Below are 23,046 nucleotides of genomic sequence, written 5' to 3'. Positions count from 1 at the left end.
CTGTATTGACTTCCCTGCATTTGCAAGCTTATGGGATACTTATTTTGTTGCTGCTGGTACTGTGACTGACCTGCAATATATTGTACATCTAACTGGTTCCATAGCACTTGATGACGCAGCCTGTTCCGAATTTATTCTACTTAAAACAGTCACGTATAAACATGATATAATTTTGTAAAATAGGCCATTGGGGAACTTGTATGAATTGCATTAGGAATACTCTAGCCCTTTGTATACAGCACACCTACTGCAGATAATGTTTGAGATTTGTTTACATAAACGTAGACTACCAGTTTATGTTTATAGGCTAGCTGAGACGTTAACTTCGAAAAAAAATGATCACATTGAATATTGTTTGTTACCACCCAAAATTTATAAGAAATTTTGAGATTTTAGAATCCTGATGCAACAATATTATCTGTCTTTGAGTGGCACCATATTACTACAGCTCCCCCCAGGCACACTCCAAGCTCATCTCCTCCATTAGACTTACCTCCTACCCCTGTTTGGCCCAGTGCTTGCTGTCATTATTAGTTTATTTCTCTCTCGCTCTCTCTTTTAGGTTCTGTCCACCCCACTCATGAAGACTGTTGTCATCTCTTCAAAAAAAAACTCTCAATCCTCTCATCCGATCTCCAACGTCCCTTCCTTTGTAAAGCCCTTGAACACTCCGCACCATGCTCCTCTCCCATCACTCCCTCTACAAATCACTTCAATTACATTTGCACCCTGTACGTAGCACCAAAACTAAGGATATCCTTTGTGACTCTGATCACTGTGCTATTCTTTCTTGAGGTCTCTACGGTCTTCTGCTCCATCCTCAGTAGTCCTTCTGAGTTACTACCCTATCTTGGTTCCATTCCTAACTGCCCTAACAAAGCCAGGACATCTTCCACCACGGCATCGCCACCTTGAGTGTGCCCAATGGTCCATCCTGGGCACCCTTTTTTCTCTCCACTACATGCCCATGGTGCATCATTTGTAGGCTAGTTGTAGACAACAGCTAGCACTACCCTTGACTTTGTCATCATTGTGCTGTCCGACTGCTTCACTGAGCAAGATCTTCCTTCAACTCAACGTTAGCAAAACCAGAGCAACCTCAGTGTCATGTTTGGCCCTGAACTGAGCTTCAAACCCTTCATCTTAGCCACCAGCAAGACCACCAGTTTTCACATACGCAACATAGCTGCCTCCATTCCTACCCTATCTCCACCACCACTGAAATGTTTATTAAGCCTTGGTCACCTCCAGTCTCAATTATTGAAATGCTGTCTTTGCAGACCTGAGTTCTGCCCTTTGCAAACTGAAACTAGTCCAGAACTCCACACCTTTTCCCTATCCCACACCCCATACCTTCTGTCCTCATCAACATTCATTGCCTCCTGTCGCAATGCATCATTTCTAAAATCCTTCAGTGACATTCTTCCACGGCCTTGCCCTTCACTACCTCTGAAACCTCCTTCAGCCCTATGGTCCTTCACCCTCCTCCATTCTTCTGACTGGTCTCCTTTGCATCTCCCCTCCCTCTGCTCCAGAGTCTTGGCTGTCTCCGCCTGCATTCTGGACTGCTCTCCCTAAACCCCTCCACCTTGCTACTTGTCTTCACTCCTCAAAAATCTTCTCAAAATCTACTTTGTACTTGCCTTCACCACCCCAACCCTCCTTGCATGATGTCTGGTTATTTTTGCTGCTTTGAAGTGCTTTGAGATATTTTAGTATGTTAAATGGCACTATAAAAGTGTGAATTACTGTTGTATGGTGAAGTGAGCTGCTTTCAATTATCAGTGTATATTTAAAACTTATTTTTCCATTAAGCATAGGGATACTCCTGAAAACAATCAAGAAACACCATTTGATTTCACACCAGAAAATTATACGGTAAGAAAACCATGGCATTTGTAACTTTTAAGTTTTCTTCTTTTGAAAGTCTCACCAAGAAGTCATTTTTGGAGAATTCAATGAAATATTTACCGTGTTAAATAATCTTAAAACAGCTTTGTATGGTGATCTTAAGATGACTTTGCAGCTTATTTGTGGATATGTGATATTAGGCTAGCAGCTTTTCCTCAGATGGTGAGTTTCAGATCTGTTACTTGGAGAGCAATGGAAGAGGAAAATGTGAGAGAGAGAGGCACTTCTTGGAGGTGAGCTGATTCCATATAGGGAAAGATAGGAAAAATGGAGGATGTCAACCCAGGACACCCTCCCTAGACAGTGGCCATGGAGATTTTGTATAACAATATTGGGAGAGTTTGTTTCTACTTTTTTTTTAAAAAGGGGAAATAAGTATTGCACATAACAGATTTTATGTTCATTTTTGCAGCGGCTAGAGGTCATTCTCAGTAGTTATCCAGAAGGACATAAATCAGCTGGTGTAATCCCAGTGCTCGATCTGGCACAGAGACAACATGGTTGGCTACCTATTTCTGCCATGAATAAGGTAAATAATAAGCATAATCAAAAGTTTGAGATTGACATAATGCTTATAGAGATACTGTTTTTTTTAAATATATACACATATATTTTGGGGTTTTCCCCCCTCATTCAGTTCTATATTTTTTAAAAACCTCCCATACCACACTTTTCCATATTAGCAGGGCAGGTGACTTGGAGGCAGATCTTTGCTAATGTTGTTCTGGTATTAGTCTGTAGGAACTTTATATGGGTGTCATGGGGTGACTCCTTTGCAATTTTTTCAGCCTCCTGATCTGCATGCAAGAGCCTCCCTTCCTTTATGTGCCTTGCAGTAATGGGGAGCCACCAGTGGTGGCAAACCTGGTCAAATCCCCCCCCCCCCCCCACCCTCCTGCCGATCATCCTGACTTGGATATATACAACTCTTCTTCCATCACTGTTGGGTCAAAACCTTGGAATTCCCTACCATATGGCATTGTGGGAGCACTATCGCTACAAGGACTGAAGCGGGGTTCAAGAGGTATGACTGTCCAGCACCACCACTTCAGGGTAACTAGGGATGGGCAAAATTGCAACCGTGCCAAGGTTGCCCACACCCTGAAATTAAATTAAAAAGACTTCTGTCTGGTGGACAAATTTGAATGGCTGTCCTGAAAATTAAATTCACAACTTGCAGGGTTGAAAGAAAATGTTTCACTGGGTTCACAATTTTTAAAATTCCTTTTCAATCATGATTTAGAAAGTAAAATTCTGCCATCAGTTATATAAAAGTGTGACTCATATCTATGATTAGAGGGGAAAGAAAATCTTTCAATTTTTATGTTTTGTCCACAGTTTCATTGTATTTTTAATATGACTCATATAAACCAACGACCCACCAATTCCTTTCTACTAATTGGGAGGCCTTTAAATTGTTCAGTGCTGCACCTAGCTTGATCAGATGGTGTTTTCAAAATTATTGAGAGTGAGCCAAACTCAATATATGCCATATGAATGACTCAGCGTTGTAATTCTGACCATCTGCTGTGTTTTTTTGCATGTGCCTGTTTTCATCATTTTTCTTTAGTTATGCAGTCAGTTTCTTTTACCTACTTTAAAAAAAAAAAAAAAATCCATAATATTGCTTTGATAGTGGGTGCCTCCTTCAAAAGGTGACTTACTGCAGAGATAGATCTGATGGTCTTGTAGAATTACTGAGAAATAACCTTGGTTGCAGGAGTACTGTATAAATAAGGCATTGTGTTGTCGGCCATCTGTTGTGTGTTGCAGCACTTCAGATCTAATCAGGCACACTTTTGTTGGTCTTCTGTTCCAGTTGAATGCAATTTTGCTCTGATATTTTTCAGTTCATTAGACTGCATCCATGTTATTTTGAGCTACAAGTTTGATGTTAGCAGTCAGAGGCCATGGGGACAAAAACAGTCACTAAAATAAACAATGCATGTGATAGTAGCAAGCAACCGATAATAAAATGTCAAACATATTTACAGGTTTTGTGAGCTGACTCTTGAGTAAGTAAAACTGGGGGTTTTATATATTTTGTTGATAAATGGGGATTGGATTCTGAAAGATCTATATTGGATGGTCAAACTAGGATACTGATGTAGTTTCCTTCCAGTCTGTGATCATTAATGTGAAGTGTTTCAAACATTAATGACGGGAAAGGACCAACTGGTCCATCCAGACATGGTGCAGTTATGTGCACCATTAACCCACTTACCACCACCTCCTCTCCCCATCCCCCAGCTTGCAATGCCTGGGCGATGCAGGGAACAAAAGTAATACTAATACCACATAGGAGGCCATTTGGCCCATTGTGCCTATGCTGGCTCTTTGAAACAGCTATCCAATTAGTCCCACTCCCCTGCTCTTTCCCCATACTCCTGGATATATATCTAAAGGAAATATTTGCAATTCCCTTCTGAAAGTTACTACTGAATCTGCTTCTACCACTCTTTCAGGCAGTCCATTCCAGATCATAACTCGCTGTGTAAATTTTTTTTATCATCCTCCTCTCCTCTCTGGTTCTTTGGCCAATTTTCTTAACTTTGTGTCTTCTAGTTACTGACCTACCCACCAATGGAAACAGTATCTCCTTCATAATTTTGAACACTTCTATTAAATCTCCCCTTAGCCTTCTCTGCTCTAAGGAGAACAATCTCAGCTTCTCTAGTCTCTCCATATAACTGCGGTCTCTCCATCCCTGGTATCGTTCTAATTTCCTCTACACCAACTCCAAAGCCTTGACACCGTTCCTCAACTGTGGTCCCCACAATACTCCAGCTAAGGCCTAACCAGTGACTTAGTAAAGGTTTAGCATAACTTCCTTGCTTTTTTACTCTGCCTCTATATCCTTGGCTTCACAAACGGCTCCGGGAAATACCTTTCTGACCTCAGTCGGCAATCCAGGAAACTGCAGCATTGGCTAACCCCACCTACCTTCTATAACTCAAGATGTCTTCCATTGAAACTCATCCAGCTCCCTTTTTGAAGCCCTGTAACAAATCCATACTATATTGCAACCTATTCCAGAGGTCAATGACTCTGCAAAATGTACTTCCTGGCATCTAACTTAACTCTGTTTTCTTATTTTGTACTGATGTCCCTTTCGTCCCTACCAAGCTCAAATAACCAATCCATCTGAATAGAATTAATTCTTGTTATTTTAAAGACCTTGAAGTCTACATTTCTGCAGTGGAAAAAAAAACAGTTCCCTGAGCCCATACTGATAATTAAGAGCCCCAAGACTAAATAGCATTCTAATGGGCCTCCTCTGGACCTTTTCCAGGGCTTCAATAGTCCCCTATTATGTGAGACAACCAAAATTGGGCACTGTATCCTAGATGCGGCCATACCAAGGCCTTGTATAGGGTAACTATTGTATTTCTAGTTTTATATTTAACTGTCCTAGCTATAAATCCTAACACAATATTCGCTTTCCCCATGACCTGGTAATGGATGAACCTTTGATGTTTTGTGAACTACAACCCCTTGGTCCCTCTTCTGCTGTGTAGCCTTAAGTGGGTAACCCTGCGCGGTGTACTTTTCTTTTGTTGTTGAAATAGGAGCAGGAGTAGGCCATTCGGCCCCTCGAGCCTGCTCCGCCATTCAATAAGATCATAGCTGATCATCTACTTCGACTCCACTTTCCTGAACTATCCCCATATCCCTTGATTCTCTTAATATTCAAAAATCTATCGATCTCTGTCTTGAATATACTCAATGACTGAGCCTCCACAGCCCTCTGGGTAGAGAATTCCAAAGATACACCACCCTCTGAGTGAAGACATTTCTCCTCATCTCAGTCCTTAAAGGCTGACCTCCAGCATTTAAGGTTGTGGGGAAGTGTAGTATTTCAGCCCCTCGAGCCTGTTCTGCCGTTCAGTTAGATCATGGCAGATCTATGCCTCAACTCTATTTACCAGCCTTTACTCCCATATTCCTTGATATGCTTGCCTGTGAAATAAATCCGTTTAATAATTTGTATCTGTCCTTGTCTTTACCAAACATTTTCTTGGTCCATCTTGGAAAAGATTACAGGCTTTGTGAAAGATATGAATATCTCATTCAAATCACAAGTGAGATCACATCACTATTGTTACAATCCTGTGTTACACTATCAGTTATATATTGGGCAGTATGTGCACACTTTTAAATACAAGACTGCTTATGGGAGTAGCTAGCATCATTGTATCCGAGAATATCTGAGGCACGATCCTAATTTGTAACTGGAACCAATTTGCAATCCCACAGGATGCAGTCTTTCATGTGGCACTTTATCAAAGGCTTTTTGAAAATCAAGATGCATCATATCAACCAGGCAACCATTATCCATCAACTTTGTGACCTCTTCAATAAATCTGACTAAGTTGGTGATCCTCAGAAGTGGTGTATCTTTCAAAGACTCTTTGATTTTACTGCCTAAAATGTAAGGGGTTAGCTTTCCCCATAAAGATTTACTGAAACATAAGGATGTGTTCAATTAGATAAAGATTTTTAAACAGAAGACATAATTGTGTATTTCCATAGTCTCAGAAAATGTAGCATTTCTTTGGGCTTTGATTTGTGTCATTTAATTTATGTTGGGAAGCACTAAGAGGATGTGATGACATACTTTGAAGTGTACTGAGAGAATCTCATCAATCGCATACATTGCATTCAAATATTGGGTTATTTGAAAATGCTGGACTGAATTGATGAGAAGTTGAAGGCGTTGCAATCCTGTTTCTATTGGTGTCTATTCTAGGAAGCAAAATCTTAGAATCACTTTCTATCATTTCTGCATTTTTCCCTTAAAAGGTTGGTGAGCTTCTGAATATGCCTGCCATGAGGGTATATGAAGTAGCAACATTTTATACTATGTTTAATCGCAAGCCAATGGGAAAGTACCACATTCAGATCTGCACAACCACACCATGCATGCTCCGAGACTCTGACAGCATTGTATCGTGCATCAAGAAAAAACTTGGTAAGCAGAAAGTCTGGATACTCCATAAGTCAGTTACTGAAATGGGAAAACTTTTGTACTTAAAAGAACTTAATCAATATTACTGGCAGGATCCTGTACTTTATAAAAAAAATTATAAAAAATTGGTTTTGATTACATGATCCTTTAGTTGATTAACATTTGCGTTCACCAAATATTTCATTAATTTACAAAAATATTCTAGTATCATACTTTTATTAATTACCTTGGTTTATGGCTTTGTCTACTCATCATATTTACTGAAGAAACACAATTAGTGATTGGTACTCTGCATTTATCTGGAATATTCAGATTATTTTTGAATATGTTCGATCTTTAAAAGGAGAATATGATGATCAAATTAGGACTTTTAATGTAAAATAATACACTATTTAATGCTCCCACTAGTTTTTCTAAATCTTTACTTGGTAAAAAGACTTGCATTTATATGGCACCTTTTTATGTCTGCAGAATATCTCAAAGCACCAATGAAGTACCAATTTGCACACAGCAAGGTGCCATAAACAGCAATGAGATGAAAGACCAATTATTCTGTTTTGGTGGTCTTGGTTGCGGGATAAAGGCTCTTCAATAGAATGCCATGGGACATGTGTCCAGCTCGACGGGCAGCTGGGATTTTGGTTTAACATCACATCCTAAAGATGCCCCATCCAACAATGTAGCACTCCTTCAGCACTACACCAAAGTGCTCAAGTTCTGAGTGGAGCTTGAACATACAAACTCTGACTCGGGCGAGAATGCTTCTACTGAGCAAAGCTAACAGAAGAAATTGTTTAATCTGTTCCCTCAACTCCAGCATTTTAGGTTAAGTAAAAGCTGGTTTAGCATTCAGCAGATGCCTGCCCCAAACTCTGAAAATGCTTCTGTTGAAAGTTAGGATTAGTAACTTCTGATAAAATGGATTTTTGCCTGAGTTGCTGGTGTTAGATTTTTTAACTTGTAATATTTCTGACCGCTAGTTTCAGTGTGTAGGGGGTTAACTCCCAAGGCTGCACAGTGTTCTCTTTAATAGTAAGCCCAATCTGATAATTAGTTAGACACGTTGGAACAGTGTTGCTTATTTATGAAAGTTACTTAAGTTGTGTACAATGGGGAGAACTCCAGGGCCAGTTAGGTGGAATGGTCACATTAATTGGTAAGCATGCATTAAATATCTTCATTCATCATTAGTAAGTAGATAGTTTGGCATAATTAATGAGATAAATTGCAGGGGGGAAAAAAATCGCTGTATTTTAAAGTCTGAATTAACAACTTCAAAAGATTAAGCTAGAGAAGGTAGTCTTCTGAATTAGAGCCTATATTTAGAGAAAGGACTAAAAACAGTGGAAGCCCTAGAGTATAGAAAGTGCAGGGGAGTACTTAAAAAAAGAAATTAGGAGAGCGAAGAGGGGGCATGAAAAAACACTGGTGGGCAAAATAAAGGAAAATCCCAAGGTGTTTTATTAAAGGTATATTAAGGGCAAGAGGATAACCAGGGAAAGAGTAGGGCCCATTAGGGACCAAAGTGGCAATCTGTGTGTAGAGCCAGAAGATGTGGGTGAGGTTTTAAATGAATATTTTGCATCTGTGTACACTATGGAGAAGGACGATGTAGGCATAGAAATCAGGCAGGGGGATTGTGATATACTTGAACAAATTAGTATTGAGAGAGAGGAGGTACTAGCGGTTTTAGCGGGCTTAAAAGTGGATAAATCCCCAGGCCAAGACGAGATGTATCCCAGGCTGCTGTGTGAGGCAAGGCAGGAGATTGCAGGGACTCCTGACACACATTTTCAGAACCTCTCTGGCCACAGAGGAGGTGCCAGAGGACTGGAGGACAGCTAATGTAGTACCATTATTCAAGAAGAGTAGTAGGGATAAACCAGGGAATTACAGGCCAGTGAGCCTAACATCAGTGGTAGGGAAATTATTGGAAAAAATTCTGAGGGACAGAATAAGGCTCCACTTGCAGAGGCAAGGATTAATCAAGGATAGTCAGCATGGCTTTGTCAGGGGGAGACCATGTCTCACCAATTTGATTGAATTTTTCGAGGGGGTGACTAGGTGTGTGGATGAGGGCAGTGCAGTTGACGAAGACTACATGGACTTCAGTAAGGCTTTTGACAAAGTCCCGCATGGGAGACTGGTCAAGAAGGTAAGAGCCCATGGGATCCAAGCAATTTGGCACATTGGATCCAAAATTAGCTTAGTGGCAGGAGGCAGAGGGTGATGGTCGAAGGTTGTTTTTGTGACTGGAAGCCTGTGTCCAGTGGTGTACAGCAGGGATCGGTGCTGGGTCCTTTGCTGTTTGTGGTGTACATTAATGATTTAGATATGAATGTCGTCGTCGTACGTGTCTTCACACTGTTCCCTTTGGGGAACTGTATGAAGTGGTGGAAGGATTTCTGGCCGCGTTAACGCTCCTTCCGTGACCGTAACCATCTTCGTACCAGCCATTAGGGTGGTTAGTCCTATGGCGGGAGGGTTTTACGGGCTCCCACAACCCATACGAGGGGGGGGCCACCCACACCCACGGACGCAAGCATCCCGCTGGATGTCAACCCAGAATTTAGAGCCGGAGCTCCGACTCCACTTGCCGGGACTGTCTGGAGCGGGGTTCGAAATCCTATGCCTTCTGGCGCAGCGGCGGGGATGCTACCGCTACGCCAAAGGCCCACTCCGATATGAATGTAGGAGGTATGATCAGTAAGTTCGCAGATGACACGAAAATTGGTGGAGTGGTAAATAGCGAGGAGGGAAGCCTCAGGCTACAGGACGATATAGACGGGTTGGTCAGATGGGCAGAACAGTGGCAAATGGAATTTAACCCTGAAAAGTGTGAGGTGATGCATTTTGGGAGGACTAACGAGGCAAGGGAATACACAATGAATGGTAGGATCCTAGGAAGGACAGAGGATCAGAGGGACCTTGGTGTGCATGTACATAGATCCCTGAAGGCAGCAGGACAAGTAGATAAGGTGGTTAAAAAGGCGTATGGGATACTTCCCTTCATTAGCCGAGGCATAGAATATAAGAGCAGGGAGGTTATGATGGAGCTGTACAAAACGCTAGTTAGGCCACAGTTGGAATACTGTGTGCAGTTCTGGTCACCACACTATAGGAAGGATGTGATTGCATTGGAGAGGGTGCAGAGGAGATTCACCAGGATCTTACCTGGGTTGGAGCGCTTCAGCTATGAAGAGAGACTGGACAGGCTGGGGTTGTTTTCCTTAGAGCAGAGAAGGCCAAGGGGGGACCTGATTGAGGTGTACAAAATTATGAGGGGCATAGATAGGGTAGATAGAAAATAACTTTTTCCCCTTAGTAGAGGGGTCAATAACCAGGGGGCATAGTTTCAAGGTAAGGGGCAGGAGGTTTAGAGGGGATTTGAGGAAACACTTTTTCACCCAGAGGGTGGTTGGAATCTGGAACTCACTGCCTGAAAGGGTGGTAGAGGTAGGAACCCTCACAACATTCAAGAAGCATGTAGGTGAGCACTTGAAACGCCATAGCATACAAGGCTACGGACCAAATGCTGGAAAATGGGATTAGATTAGACAGGGCTTGATGGCCAGCGTGGACATGATGGGCCGAAGGGCCTCTTTCTGTGCTGTATAACTCTATGACTCTGAAGCAAGTTGCGTATTTATTTTCATAACCTGACGACCATAGGTACAGGAAACTTTGCGATATCCGGCACCGACGGGACCGAGCTGCTGCCGATCTATCAAAACTTCCGGATAGACCAGCGCTAATGTTGAAGGATACGGAGGTTTTCATCTCTATATCTGACAACAAACACTGTTGCTTAGCAACAGCTTGTAAACACTCAGCCCGTACCTTGGAAGCGTCTCTGCAGCTGTTGCTAAGCTACAGAGACGCTTTCCAGAGCCTGACTGTTTTTATAAAAAAAAAAAATGCTAGGAGAAGAAAAAAAAACCTAACCAAAACGGCTGCTGATTTCTGCCGTTAGATCGAGGTTTCCGGACATACAACCTCCGGATAAACCAAAGTTTCCTGTACTATACATAATTTTGTTTGTTACATAGTTAAACTGTAAATGCAACTTGCTGTAAATAAATTTATGGTTTCATTTTTAATCCTACTGTAAATTGTAATTTTCTAGGTTAAAGGCAACTGACAAACCTTGACATTATTGCATATACATATAATTAAACATATTGTATTGTTTTACTCAACTTAAAGTAAAACATTTTTTATGCTACTTTTTAATGTATTCAGAGGCCCAAAATAAGCATTTCTTAGTTGATCATGTTTTTGCTGAAGTTGTATTACCATTTTTAAAAAGTGCCTTTTCTAAAACTGTACAGCAATGGAAGCAATATACCCAGCTTTTAAACTAGTTGAAGTTTTTATTTAAAAGCTACTTGAAAAATAATTCAATTAAGGCTGGTTCTGATGGGTCTCAAAGTGAATCGGTGTTTTTGATGTGAAATGACTTTTTCAGTTTAGTTCATTTCATTTTTAGGTATCGCACTTGGAGAAACTACACCTGACAAGCTGTTCACTGTCACAGAGGTGGAATGTCTGGGTGCCTGTGTGAATGCACCAATGGTGCAAATTAATGACAACTATTATGTAAGTCTTTTAAATGGATTGTCACTGTTTTAGCCCTTCATATAGGACAAGTTTAACAGCACTGTATACAGGTTTACAGTAGATGCATTGCTGATCATCTTCCAACATTCGATAGACTCTGGAACAGTACCCATGGATTGGAGGGTAGCTAATGTTACCCCACTATTCAAAAAAGGTGGTAGAGAGAAAACGGGGAATTACAGACCGGTAAGCCTGACATCGGTAGTGGGGAAAATGCTAGAGTCCATTATAAAAGATGTAATAGCAGAGCACTTGGAAAGCAGTGACAGGATTGGGGAAAGCCAACATGGGTTTACAAAAGGTAAATCGTGCTTGACTAATCTACTGGAATTTTTTGAGGATGTAACTAGTAAAATAGATAAGGGAGAACCAGTGGATGTGGTGTATTTGGACTTTCAGAAGGCTTTTGATAAGGTCCCACAAGAGATTAGCGTGTAAAGTTAAGGCACATGGGATTGGGGGCAAGGTATTGACTTGGATAGAGAACTGGTTGGCAGATAGAGAGCAAAGAGTTGTAATAAACAGGTCTTTTTCCGAGTGGCAGGCAGTGACTAGTGGGGTACCGCAGGGATCGGTCCTTGGACCCCAGCTAATCACAATATATATTAATGATCTAGACAAGGGAACTAGATGTAATATCTCCAAATTTGCAGACGACACAAAGCTGGGTGGGCGTGTGTGCTGTGAGGAGGATGCCGAGAAACTACAGGATGATTTGGACAGGTTGGGTGATTGGGCAGAAGCATGGCAGATGCAATATTACGTGGATAAATGTGAGGTTATCCACTTTGGTGTCAAAAACAGGAAGGCAGATTATTATCTGAATGGCAATAGATTGGGAGAAGGGGAAGTGCAACGAGACCTGGGTGTCCTTGTGCACCAGTTGCTGAAGGTAAGCATGCAGGTGCAGCAGGCGGTTAAGAAGGCAAATGGTATGTTGGCCTTCGTAGCAAGAGGGTTTGAGTACAGGAACAAGGATGTCTTGCTGCAGTTGTACAGGGCTTGGTGAGACCACATCTTGAGTATTGTGTGCAGTTTTGGTACCCTTATCTAAGGAAGAATATTCTTGTCATGGAAGGAGTTCAGCAAAGTTTCACCAGGCTGATACCTGGGATGGCAGGAATGACGTATGAGGAGAGATTGGGACGATTGGGCTTGTACTTGCTGGAGTTTAGAAGAATGAGAGGGGATCTCATTGAAACTTATAAAATTCTGGCAGGACTGGACAGACTAGATGCAGGGAGGATTTTCCCGATGGTCGGGGAGTCCAGAACCAGGGGTCACAGTCTAAGGATAAGGGGTAGGCCTTTTAGGACTGAGATGAGGAGGAATTTCTTCACCCAGAGAGTGGTGAACCTGTGGAATTCTCTACCACAGAAGGCAGTAGAGGCCAATACATACATTAAATATATTCAAGAAGGAGTTAGATATATTTCTTAAGGCTAAAGGGATCAAGGGGTATAGGGAGAAAGCAGGGACAGGGTACTGAACTTGGATGATCAGCCATGATCGCATTGAATGGCGGAGCAGGCTTGAGGGGCCGAATGGCCTACTCCTGCTCCTATCTTCTATGTTTCTATGTTGGCTAATAAAATCAAGATAATAGAAATAGTTCAAACATTGTATAAATATGAAATTTCAAGCAACTATTCAATCTTAATGACAAAAATTGGAACAATACTTTGTCCTCATAAGAGCTATTTCAGTAAATGTAATTTCAAAAATCGATCCAAAGCGCCCAAAGCATGAAGATTATTTTATAATTGAAGGAAATTAAAATGGCTGCCATTTAATACACACAACACCCCTCTTATCCAACTCTTGGCACGAATTATTAATTCAACGGCGCAGTTTGAAACAAAAATCTTGCTAAACTTACCGAATGTGGCTGTTATCTGCTTTACATAAGTAGTTTGTTTGGAATTTACATGCAAAAACTAATTTGATTTAAACCATTTTGTTCAGGAAAATATGCTTCACAAGTCATTGAATTAAACTTATGGGGGAAATTGCGCCACACGTTAGTGCCAGGAGATTGCGCTAAAGTGCCGTTAACCGCTGTAACGACAGCTGATGCTGGTTCCAGCGCTGCACGCCATATCTGTGTTGCCAGTAGCGCTGCCGGTAACCTCTATTGACGGGGAGCTCGCCATGATGGTGATAGTGACGTCAGTGAGCGTGCAACGCTCACTGGATGCAAGATCCCCCAACTTCGTTTTAGCCAATGTACTTACCGGTTGGAGAAAGCAACGACAGCTTCAGGTGGTGTGCAGCAGCCGGAAGCCGGCTCCAGTGACGCTATTTAAAGGGATGATCACCAATTACTTGCACCTGTCAGGGTTTTGCAGTTTGAGTGGCTTAGTCATTTCAAGGTTCTTTGGTACCAGGGAGTGTTCTGGCAAGTACAAAACTCCCTCATGTACTTTGAAGCGTTTCAAAAATAAACACTTCCTAAAGTCATGGGGGCTGTACAGGCAGTCGACCTCGCCCTCCAGCATCTACGGCAGAGGGAACGAAGGCAGCGAGAAAGACGAACCTGTGCGCAGAGGGAGGCCTTAACAGGAGGCCTTACACACCTAGGGTCTTCCGACATCACTTCTACCTTCAATTAAGCGAGGAGTAGTGTATTAGGAGGCTTCGCTTCACCAAGGAAGTGGTCACAGAACTCTGCCACCTCATGCAACCAGACCTCCAGCCTCAGACCAGGGCGACCACGGCTCTCCCAGTGGCAGTCAAGGTCACTGGCCCTCAATTTCTTCACCAGCAGATCCTTCCAGTCTGCAACAGGAGACATAGCTAACATCTCGCAGTTTGCCGTCCATCGTTGCATCCAGGAGGTCACAGAGGCTCTCTACAGTAGGAGAAGGGATTACATTTCCTTTCCCATCACCAGAGAAGCAGGACGAGCATGCATGTGGTTTTGCCAGGATAGCGGGATTCCCCATGGTGCAGGGCACCATCAACTGCACCCAGATGACTTTGCGGGCACCGCATAACAATCCTGAAATCTTCTGTAACTGCAAAGGCTACTGTTAAGTCTGTGTGTTCCAGTTGTATTAAGATTAATTACTGACACAGACTACAAGAATAAAGTTCAACAGGTCTTTACTGGGTGGAGGTCAGGACTATACTAAATACAATATCACTACACAGTACTTATATACCGGTGGTCACCACCGGTATTACGTATACAGCAGCCAGAGAAAGTAGTACATCTCTTAAGGTGGAACAGGCTTAAGTTCTCTTAAGGTGGAACAGGTTACATACACCACAGCTACCACTCAATTAATGTGCAGTTGGTGTGTGACCACACACAGCGAATCCTCAATGTCAATTCCCACAATCCTGGCAGCAGCCACGATGCCTTCATCCTGTACCAGTTTATTGAAACAACGTTTCCGCTGCCTTGACCACTCGGGAGGAGCCCTCCAGTACTCGCCAGAGCAGGTGTCCCATTTCGTGGTGGTCTGCTGCATACTCCACAACTTGGCCATCGTGAGGGTGCAGCCCTTGCCAGCAGGGATTGCGGGACCACCTCAGGAGGCTGAGGAGGAACGGGAGGAAGGAAGGAAGGAGGCAGCGAGACAATCGGCCTTCCAGACGGGCTGTCCGTGACCGGCTCATCAGACTGCAATTTGAATGAATGAAACTCCACATCCCCGTTGCAAACCACATCCCCATCATACCATCCCCGTCTCTCGCCATATCACAGCGTCCTCCTGGGCACAAAGGTGAAATGAGAGAGACCACAAAATACTCCACACCCGTAATAAATTTATCTCTAAACATATGACATATTACATGAATTCTAATAACTACCGACCCTTGTGCCTGCCATGGTTGAATAGCTGTCATTGTGTGCAAGGTGTGAGATGTGGGTGAGTGTGTTGCGAGGTAGAGATTGTTAGTGGGTGAGTGCTGGGGGTGTGGTACATTGAGCAGAGTGTGAAGCCTATGGTGCAGATGGCGGTATGTAACATTTGTTGAAGCCGTCACACCCTGACCATCTGTGTGAGCTTGTTAAACTTCCTCCTGCACTGGGTGTAGGACCTGGAGAGCACAGTGCTCCCATGACGTGGTGGTGCCACCTCCCCCCACATAGCTGGCAGACTTGTGGCGAGGGCCTCCTGCCAGTTAATATAGGACCACCCGCCTTCTCTCCACTGCTAAAACCAACGCCTCCAAAGCTTCCTCGGAAAGCTTCCGGGCTCTCTCTCTGGGGCAGCAATCTGCTGTCAGCATTTGTAAATAAGTGCTCCTTCTCTTTGTCCTTATGGTTGTTGAGGCAGCTGCACACCCAACAATGCTGAGAATGAGGTGCTGCAGCATCAATGAACCTCCACTTTTAAGTAGTGAAAAAAGCCTGTGGCAATCATTACTTGCGTTTAGACTACACCTGATATTGGTCCATCTTTTCAGTGTAACGCCAATGAGCTTGGGTTTTTAGAGTAGAATCATGACTGCAATCACTTTAATGAGGAGTGAGGACGAATTTTGTGTGCAGACTAGGCGATTTTCAACTGGGGCTACTTAACCAATTTTAGTCTAAACACCGCCCATTCCTTGGCTATAACAAATTTCCAGCCCATGATGTTTATTTGTCACTATTTTTCCTCTTGATTCTTCCTGGAATATGGTCCCATGAGTACCCAACAGTCCCCCACTGCCTAACACAAGTGCTGCTCTTCTTGTCTAAGTCAAGCTACGATTGTGGAGGGTGCCAGATCCTGTTCTCGCCTAATGTCCACACACTTGTACTTTCTACTAGTGATCAGGAGCAGGAACCCTGGCTGACGTCAGCTAACTCAATTTAAACTAGGAATTGAATCTTGGGTTCTGATTTTTAGCTTTTAGTACTACACTGGGTGTTCCCTCTATCTTTTCCATTTAACTACATGGGGATGTGCTATATTTACATTAAAATAGGTGTACCTGGAACCTTTCTTCATGGTAACAGACAGTTGTACAATTGCATATGGATAGTAACGTCATATTTGCATTACAGGAAGATCTAATGCCGAAAGATATGGAGGAAATAATTGATGAATTAAAAGCTGGCAAGATTCCCAAACCTGGCCCAAGGTAAATAGAATGTAATGGGCTATGCTGTAAAATGCAATGTTTTTAAAAAAAAATCTAAATTTGGAAGAACAGCAGAAAGTTAAATTAGCTTTTGAGTGCTAGGATTTTAAAACTTGCCTATAGAAACTAAACACTTACTGAAATCTAAATTATTCATTCAGATCCTACCATCTATTATGAAATGTTAAATCTATACCGTTAATCCTGTAAATCTAATTTAAATTCTATATTTTGCACACATTTAACTCCTAATTTTGTGCATCACCCAATGCTTTTTCATTTAGATGTTCTCTCTTCCCCCCCCCCCCCCCCCCAATTCCAATTCTAGTTATTCCAGATGTTTAATTTTGGGAACTTGTAAGTGAAGTTTCAGTGTTGGCAAATAGATAAGATTGTGACCTTCGTGTGAGGTACTGATGGATTTATGCGCTCATGCTATCATCTGTGGTTCACATCTAGCCTTAGAGATGACTGTTTGGAGAAACTGACATTTTGGGGTTGATTTTGCCCAGCACAAACTGGGCGGGTGGGAAGTTAAAAACTAGCAGGTTACTTACCCTCTTGGGACTTGACCCTGTCCTGCCATTTCTGACTTTAACCCACAGGTGGATGAGGCACCTGCCTAAAGCAGCTAGGGGCCTCATGAATTTATGCAAATTGGGGTTCTATTGCACCAACAGGACCAAGATTGAATTTTAACTGGAGCCTGAGCCGGGAAGCCATTGTGCAGACAGAAGAACTGTCTAAGGAAAGTGTAAAACTGAGTACCGCCCAACCTGAGTACCGCAGCTCTGCGCCTTCTACCCGCCTGTTCTGAGCAGGAAGTGGACCAGCAGTTAAAATACCTGGTCCTGAAATTTAGGCTAACAAATAAGTTTTGCTTGCTCCTTGCTCTCTACCCACCCAAAACCTGCTCGGTGGTTAAAACTGACCCTATTGTTTCATTATATAGTAACTTACAAACCAAATAACCTTTCCTCCCTCAAAATACCATCGTTTTGGGGCTATAGTGATTTTTTTTTTTAATATCCTCATCTCTCTCCTTTTTATTCCTCCCTCCCGCCGCCCCCCAAAGATACTAACTTCTGCTTGGGCATAGTTCCAAAAGTATGTGAAATTCTTCTGAAAGTGATCATTATGTGAGCCTAGACAACCAATGTTGAGTTTTTGATCATGATGGGAAGGAGGTTATCACTGATCTTGTCCTCACCTGCTGTCTGTACAGTGCATTTTCCAGAAAGATTCCACGAATAGCAATCGGGAGCGGGAATCCTGGCTGATTGTTGCACTCCCTAACCAGAGGAAGGGGAATTTGACCTTGTTAAATGGGTTTCCTTTTTAATCCTTATAGCACTGGTATAAAATTTGATATCGTGTAATTTAACACAAAATGCTATAATCAAGTATTTTGTCTCTCACAAGAGTTAGTAATTGAGTCTCAATTTAAAAAGAAAAACTTTTGGAAAGGGTTATTAAAAACAGCCCACAGCAGCTACTGTGATGCATTTTAATTTCCATCTTGTTTTCCGGTTACATAAGCATGTGTTGAGACAGTTACCTCTGTTGTATTTGAGAAATGTAGAACAGGCAGCCGCATGTCTGAACATGTCAGCTGCTCTACTTGTTAGCTTCTTTCAAATTAACCAATCACAATTTGGATCAAGTTTCATAAACTAACTTCACATTTGGAAATTTATGTAAATCAGTCCAATCCTCAAACATTTGCTTTTTGTCTTAACTGTACGTCACATTCTAAGGTAGGTTTGCATAAAATCCGTCCTGTATACTGTACTATAAACCAAATGAACTTGTTAACTTAACAGTCAGATTTGTTCACTATATTTGAAACAGACTCTTTGCTCCCAAGTTTTAGTTAATCAGTTTTGCATTATTCAGTCATGTGAATGACAAGCCGCCGATTCTTGTTGGGCAGCAGATCTTGAGGGCATCAGTTCCCCTCTGCTTATAGCAGGCACATTTGTGCGAAAGCGATTTGTCCGCTATACAGGATAGCTGGAATGACGGCTGAAGTGAAGCCAGAACTGCGTCCCCAATATCGAAATTAAATTTAACAGCACCTGACAAAATTAACAAAAGCAGCAGTAGGTAACATTATCAAAACCTGTTTGCATATGCAGATCATTTTTCAAACCGGCTTCAGTAATTAATTTTAAAACTGAGTTGGAAGGTGTCGAGCTCAGCAAGAAGGGCTTGCAGCAGCAGGCAGGAGTTTGAGGCATTTTAAAGTCATTTCCTCTTGTTAAACTTCAAAACATTTTGTCCACGAGGGAAAATTAATTGAGGAATGCTCAAAACAAAAGTCCTACTTGCAAGCAGTGAGTAACTTAATGACAGGTAATCGCAAGGTGCAAAAGGTGCTTGAACTGCCCAAAATAGTTGGCGCGCTTAATAGGTTTTAAGCGGCACCTTAATAATTGACACCAATGGTAATGGCAAATGGTCAGCTTCATTTGCCTGATATGAGGCTGACTCGGAATAAGTGGGTAGTGGGAATAGTATGAACAGTGCTGTGTAATAAAAACTCTTGGGGGTATGTTGGGTTTTATTTTTTTTCTTCTCCCACGTCAGAACCTCATTTAATCTACCTTGACACTTCAACTTTCATCTGTTTTAGACAAAGGCGTCTATTTTAACTCTCAGCAACTTTGGGGTGGGCAAGTGTAAAACACTTTCAGACCCTGGGCCTTTTAACTCGCAGACTTCACTTGCATGCCACTGGTTAGCTGCCTGCCCAAAATAGAAGTTCAGAAGAGAGCCAGAGGCAAGAAAGTAAGTCATGAGGAGGGGCTGAAGTCTGGGGCAGGGGAAGCTGCCCAGTGATGTTGTATATTACATGCCAATAAGAATGTGCTGAAAAATCTTTACAGGTGTAACGCTAAGAGCTTTTAAGTCAAAGTTATCCTAGTAATATAGTGGGAATGAAAAGATAACCTCTGTCTTCTCTTCTCCACTACAGTCATCTTAAACCCCTCTCCTCTGTCTCTTCCAACAAGTGTGAGGACTTCTTTGTCACTAAGATTGAGACCATCCGTTCAGCTGCCTCTGCCTCTTCCCTCCCTTCCCCTAAAGGTTCCCCGCTGCCCTAGCCCTGAACTCGCATCTTTCTCTAGTTTCTTTCCTATCTCTCCTCATGCCCTCTCCGAGCTTATCTTGTCCATAAGACCCACCTCCTGTTACCTCGACCCTATTCCCACCAAGCTTTTAACCACCCAACTTCCCTGTCTGGCCCCCAAGTTAGCTGATATAGTTAATGGTTCTCTCTCCTCAGGTACTGTGCCCTCCCCTTCAAATCTGCCGATCATCATCATCCCCTCCTCACAAAAAAAAACCACCAAGTTCTTGCAAACTACCACCCCATCTCCAAACTCCCTTTCCCCTCAAGTCCTTGAATGTGCCCATCTTTCCTAGAACTCCATGTTTGAATCCCTCCAAAATCAGGTTTCCGCCTATGCCACAGTACTGAAACAGCCATTATCGGTCATAAATGACATCCTATGTGACTGACCATTCTCGACCTGTCTGTAGCCTTTGACACGATTGACCACACGATCCTCCTCCAACATGGCTTCAGTCGTCCAGCTGGGTGGGACTGCAGGTGCCTGGTTCCATTCTTATCTATCCAGTTGTAGCGGGAATCGCCTGCAATAGCTTCGCTTCCCGCTCCCGCACTCGCGTACCCCTTGGCTCCCTCCTCTTTCATATCTACATGTTGCACCTCGGCAACATCATCAGAAAACACGTTGGTTTCCACATGTACGCCGACGACACCCAGCTCTACCTCACCACCACTTCTCTCGACCACTCCACTGTCTCTAATTTGTCTCTGTTTGTCCGACATCCAGTACTAGATGAGCAGAAATTTCCTCCAACTAAAATATTGAGCCAAAGCCATGATCTTTGGTCCGTTCTGTAGCCTCTCCATCCCTCCAACCTTCTCCCTGGCAACCGTATTTGACCCCAAAATGAGCTTCCGATCACATAGACTGTCTACTTCCACCTCTATCATCACCTGACACTGCCTCAACTCATCTGCTCCTGAAACCCTCATCTATGCTTTTATTACCTCTAGACTTGACTATTCCAGCATTCTCCTGTCCCACCTCCCACACTCCATAAACTGGAGCTCTTTCAAAACTCTGCTGTCCGTATCTGAACTCGCACCAACCCCCGTTCATCTATCACCCCTGTGCTCGCTGACCTACATTGGCATCACCTCAATTTTAAAATTCTCATCCTTGTTTTCAAATCCCTCCCTGGCCTCACCCCTCCCCATCAGTGTAACCTCCTACAACCCTCACAGATCTCTGCACCCCTTCAATTCTGACCTCTTGCACATCCCTGATTTTAATTGTTCCACCATTGGCAGCTGTACCTTCAGCTGCCTAGGCCCCAAGCTCTGGCATTCCCTTCCCTAAACCTCTCCGCTTCTCTCTCTCCTCATTTAAGTCGCTCCTGAAAAACCTTCCGCTTTGACCAAGCTTTTGTTCATCTGACCCACCATTTCCTTATGCGGCTCGGTGTCAAATTTTGTTTGCTAATGCTCCCGTGAAGTGATTTGGGACGTTTTACTAAGTTAAATAATTGCAAGTAGTTGTTATACGCTAATCAAGGAGAAAATGTTTGAAAAGAAAGATTCAGAAAAAGTGTTTATATTTGAACTTTTAAGGGGCTCAGCACTGGTATATCTGTGTCTGTACTAGGGAATACTGAATACAAGCATATACTTGACTGAAGAACGGTGGGTGGTTTACTACGAAGAAAAAACTCATTATTTACTGTATAGTATTGAAACATAATATAGTGCTTCAGTTTACCATTTATCCTTTCCAGGAATGGCCGTTTTTCTTGTGAGCCTGCTGGAAGTTTAACTTCATTAACAGAACCACCCAAGGGACCTGGTTTTGGAATTCAACCAGGTCTTTAACCAGCTCCTTCCATCTACAAGATCAGTTATGTCTTGAGTACTTGAAGTTATCTTAATGTCTATGTGCACACAAAGTATAAATGTATATAAAATAAAATGTTTTCTTCCCACCATAAAGCCTGAACCTGTGGTGCTGTTTTATTAAATACATATACAGGAAACTTTGTGCTATCTGGCACCCACAGGACCGAGCTGCTGCCGTTGCCTCAAAACTTCCGGATAGACCAGCGTCAATGTTATCAGATAGGAGCTTTTCATCTCCGTATCTGACAACAAACACTGTTGCTTAGCAACAGCTTGTCAACACTCGGCCCGTGGCTTGGAAGCATCTCTGAAGCTGTTGCTAAGCTACAAAGACGCTTTCCAGAGCCTGCCGTATCTGACCACAAACACTGTTGCTCAGCAACAGCTTGTAAACACTCGGCCCAGTAGCTTGGAAGCATCTCTGAAGCTGTTGCTAAGCTACAAAGACGCTTTCCAGAGCCTGCCTGTGAAAAGAATGCTAGGAGAAGAAAAAAAACCTAACCAAAACGGCTGCTGATTTCTGCCGTTCGATCGAAGCTGCCGAACATTCAACCTCCGGATAGCACAAAGTTTCCTGTACTGGTGCTTATTCCCACTCTTGCACCACAGAACTCAGTATACAAATAGAAAGGTTGTCATCGTTTTCTGTACTACCAGGACAGTTTATTTCAATCTGCTTGGCAGCAACTGTTGCAAAATAAGTACCCCAATAGCTGATTTTTTTTTTTCAGAATAAATGTTCCCCTTACAGTAGATCCACCCATATTAATTTCAGGCATTTAGCTCAAGCCATTAATTGTGTCCTCCCCCATGCAACTTCATTCTATCACAGTCTCTCCTTCCACAGCTGGAAGAAAAACTTCATTGCTCACACACCCAAAAATAGTATACGTGCAGTTACTCTTGGCACCCACACGCAGTGTTGGGTTTATGAGGACATGCATTTCAACTCCCAGGGTTTCCCTAAGCCAGGAATTTCCGCTCCTGAGCCTGGAACAGGATCCAGAGTTGCCGTTGGTGACCAGTACACCCAGTGAGGTGAGATTTACCGGCCTCCACTGGGAGCCCACTGGTGGAATCTATGACAGGTAATCCACCAGGACCTCTAAAGGACTACGAAGATTTTTTTCTGGAAGGCAGCCAGATTGACCCCCCTAGCTGATCGGACTAGTGTCGTGGTCCAGGGAGTTGCACGGGCAGCTTGGAGATGCTAGATATGAGACCAAAGTTTCCTCATGCTAAAAAAGGTGCCCTCCAACTAACCCTGCAAACATCAGTGAGGTCAGAGCTGGAGGTCACCATTGGGCATGACCAAGGCAAATTCAGGTCCATGGCCTTTTGTTGTTACCAAAATTTCCTATGTTCTTCTATTTGAGCAGGAGAGTAGTGATGTGGTGGGTTAATATTGGGTCTAGGCTGGGCTAGAAGGGTCTGTTTTGTTACCTCTAGTGTAGAGGTTTACATATTACATAGAATTTTACAGCACAGAAACAGG

General features: G+C 42.9%; 1 protein-coding gene across 1 annotated transcript in view; it reads left to right on the top strand.

The window, feature by feature from the left end:
* Nucleotides 1–21,644, top strand: part of ndufv2 (NADH:ubiquinone oxidoreductase core subunit V2) — a 35,610-nt gene extending 13,966 nt beyond the window's left edge. The window contains exons 3-8 of the mRNA XM_085992378.1: nt 1,816–1,878; nt 2,324–2,440; nt 6,715–6,883; nt 11,370–11,479; nt 16,506–16,582; nt 21,434–21,644. Of these exons, the coding sequence (XP_085848504.1) occupies nt 1,816–1,878; nt 2,324–2,440; nt 6,715–6,883; nt 11,370–11,479; nt 16,506–16,582; nt 21,434–21,527 (630 nt within the window). The 3' untranslated portion in view covers nt 21,528–21,644. The remainder of the gene's footprint in view (nt 1–1,815; nt 1,879–2,323; nt 2,441–6,714; nt 6,884–11,369; nt 11,480–16,505; nt 16,583–21,433) is intronic.
* The last annotated feature ends 1,402 nt before the right edge of the window (nt 21,645–23,046 follow it).

Source organism: Somniosus microcephalus, chromosome 7 (assembly GCF_052327205.1).
Source record: "Somniosus microcephalus isolate GS21.2 chromosome 7, FLI_Smic_1.0, whole genome shotgun sequence".
Classification (NCBI taxonomy): Eukaryota; Metazoa; Chordata; class Chondrichthyes; order Squaliformes; family Somniosidae; genus Somniosus; species Somniosus microcephalus.
Note: the sequence above shows the minus strand (reverse complement) of the source record. Positions and strands in the feature narration are given on the sequence as shown.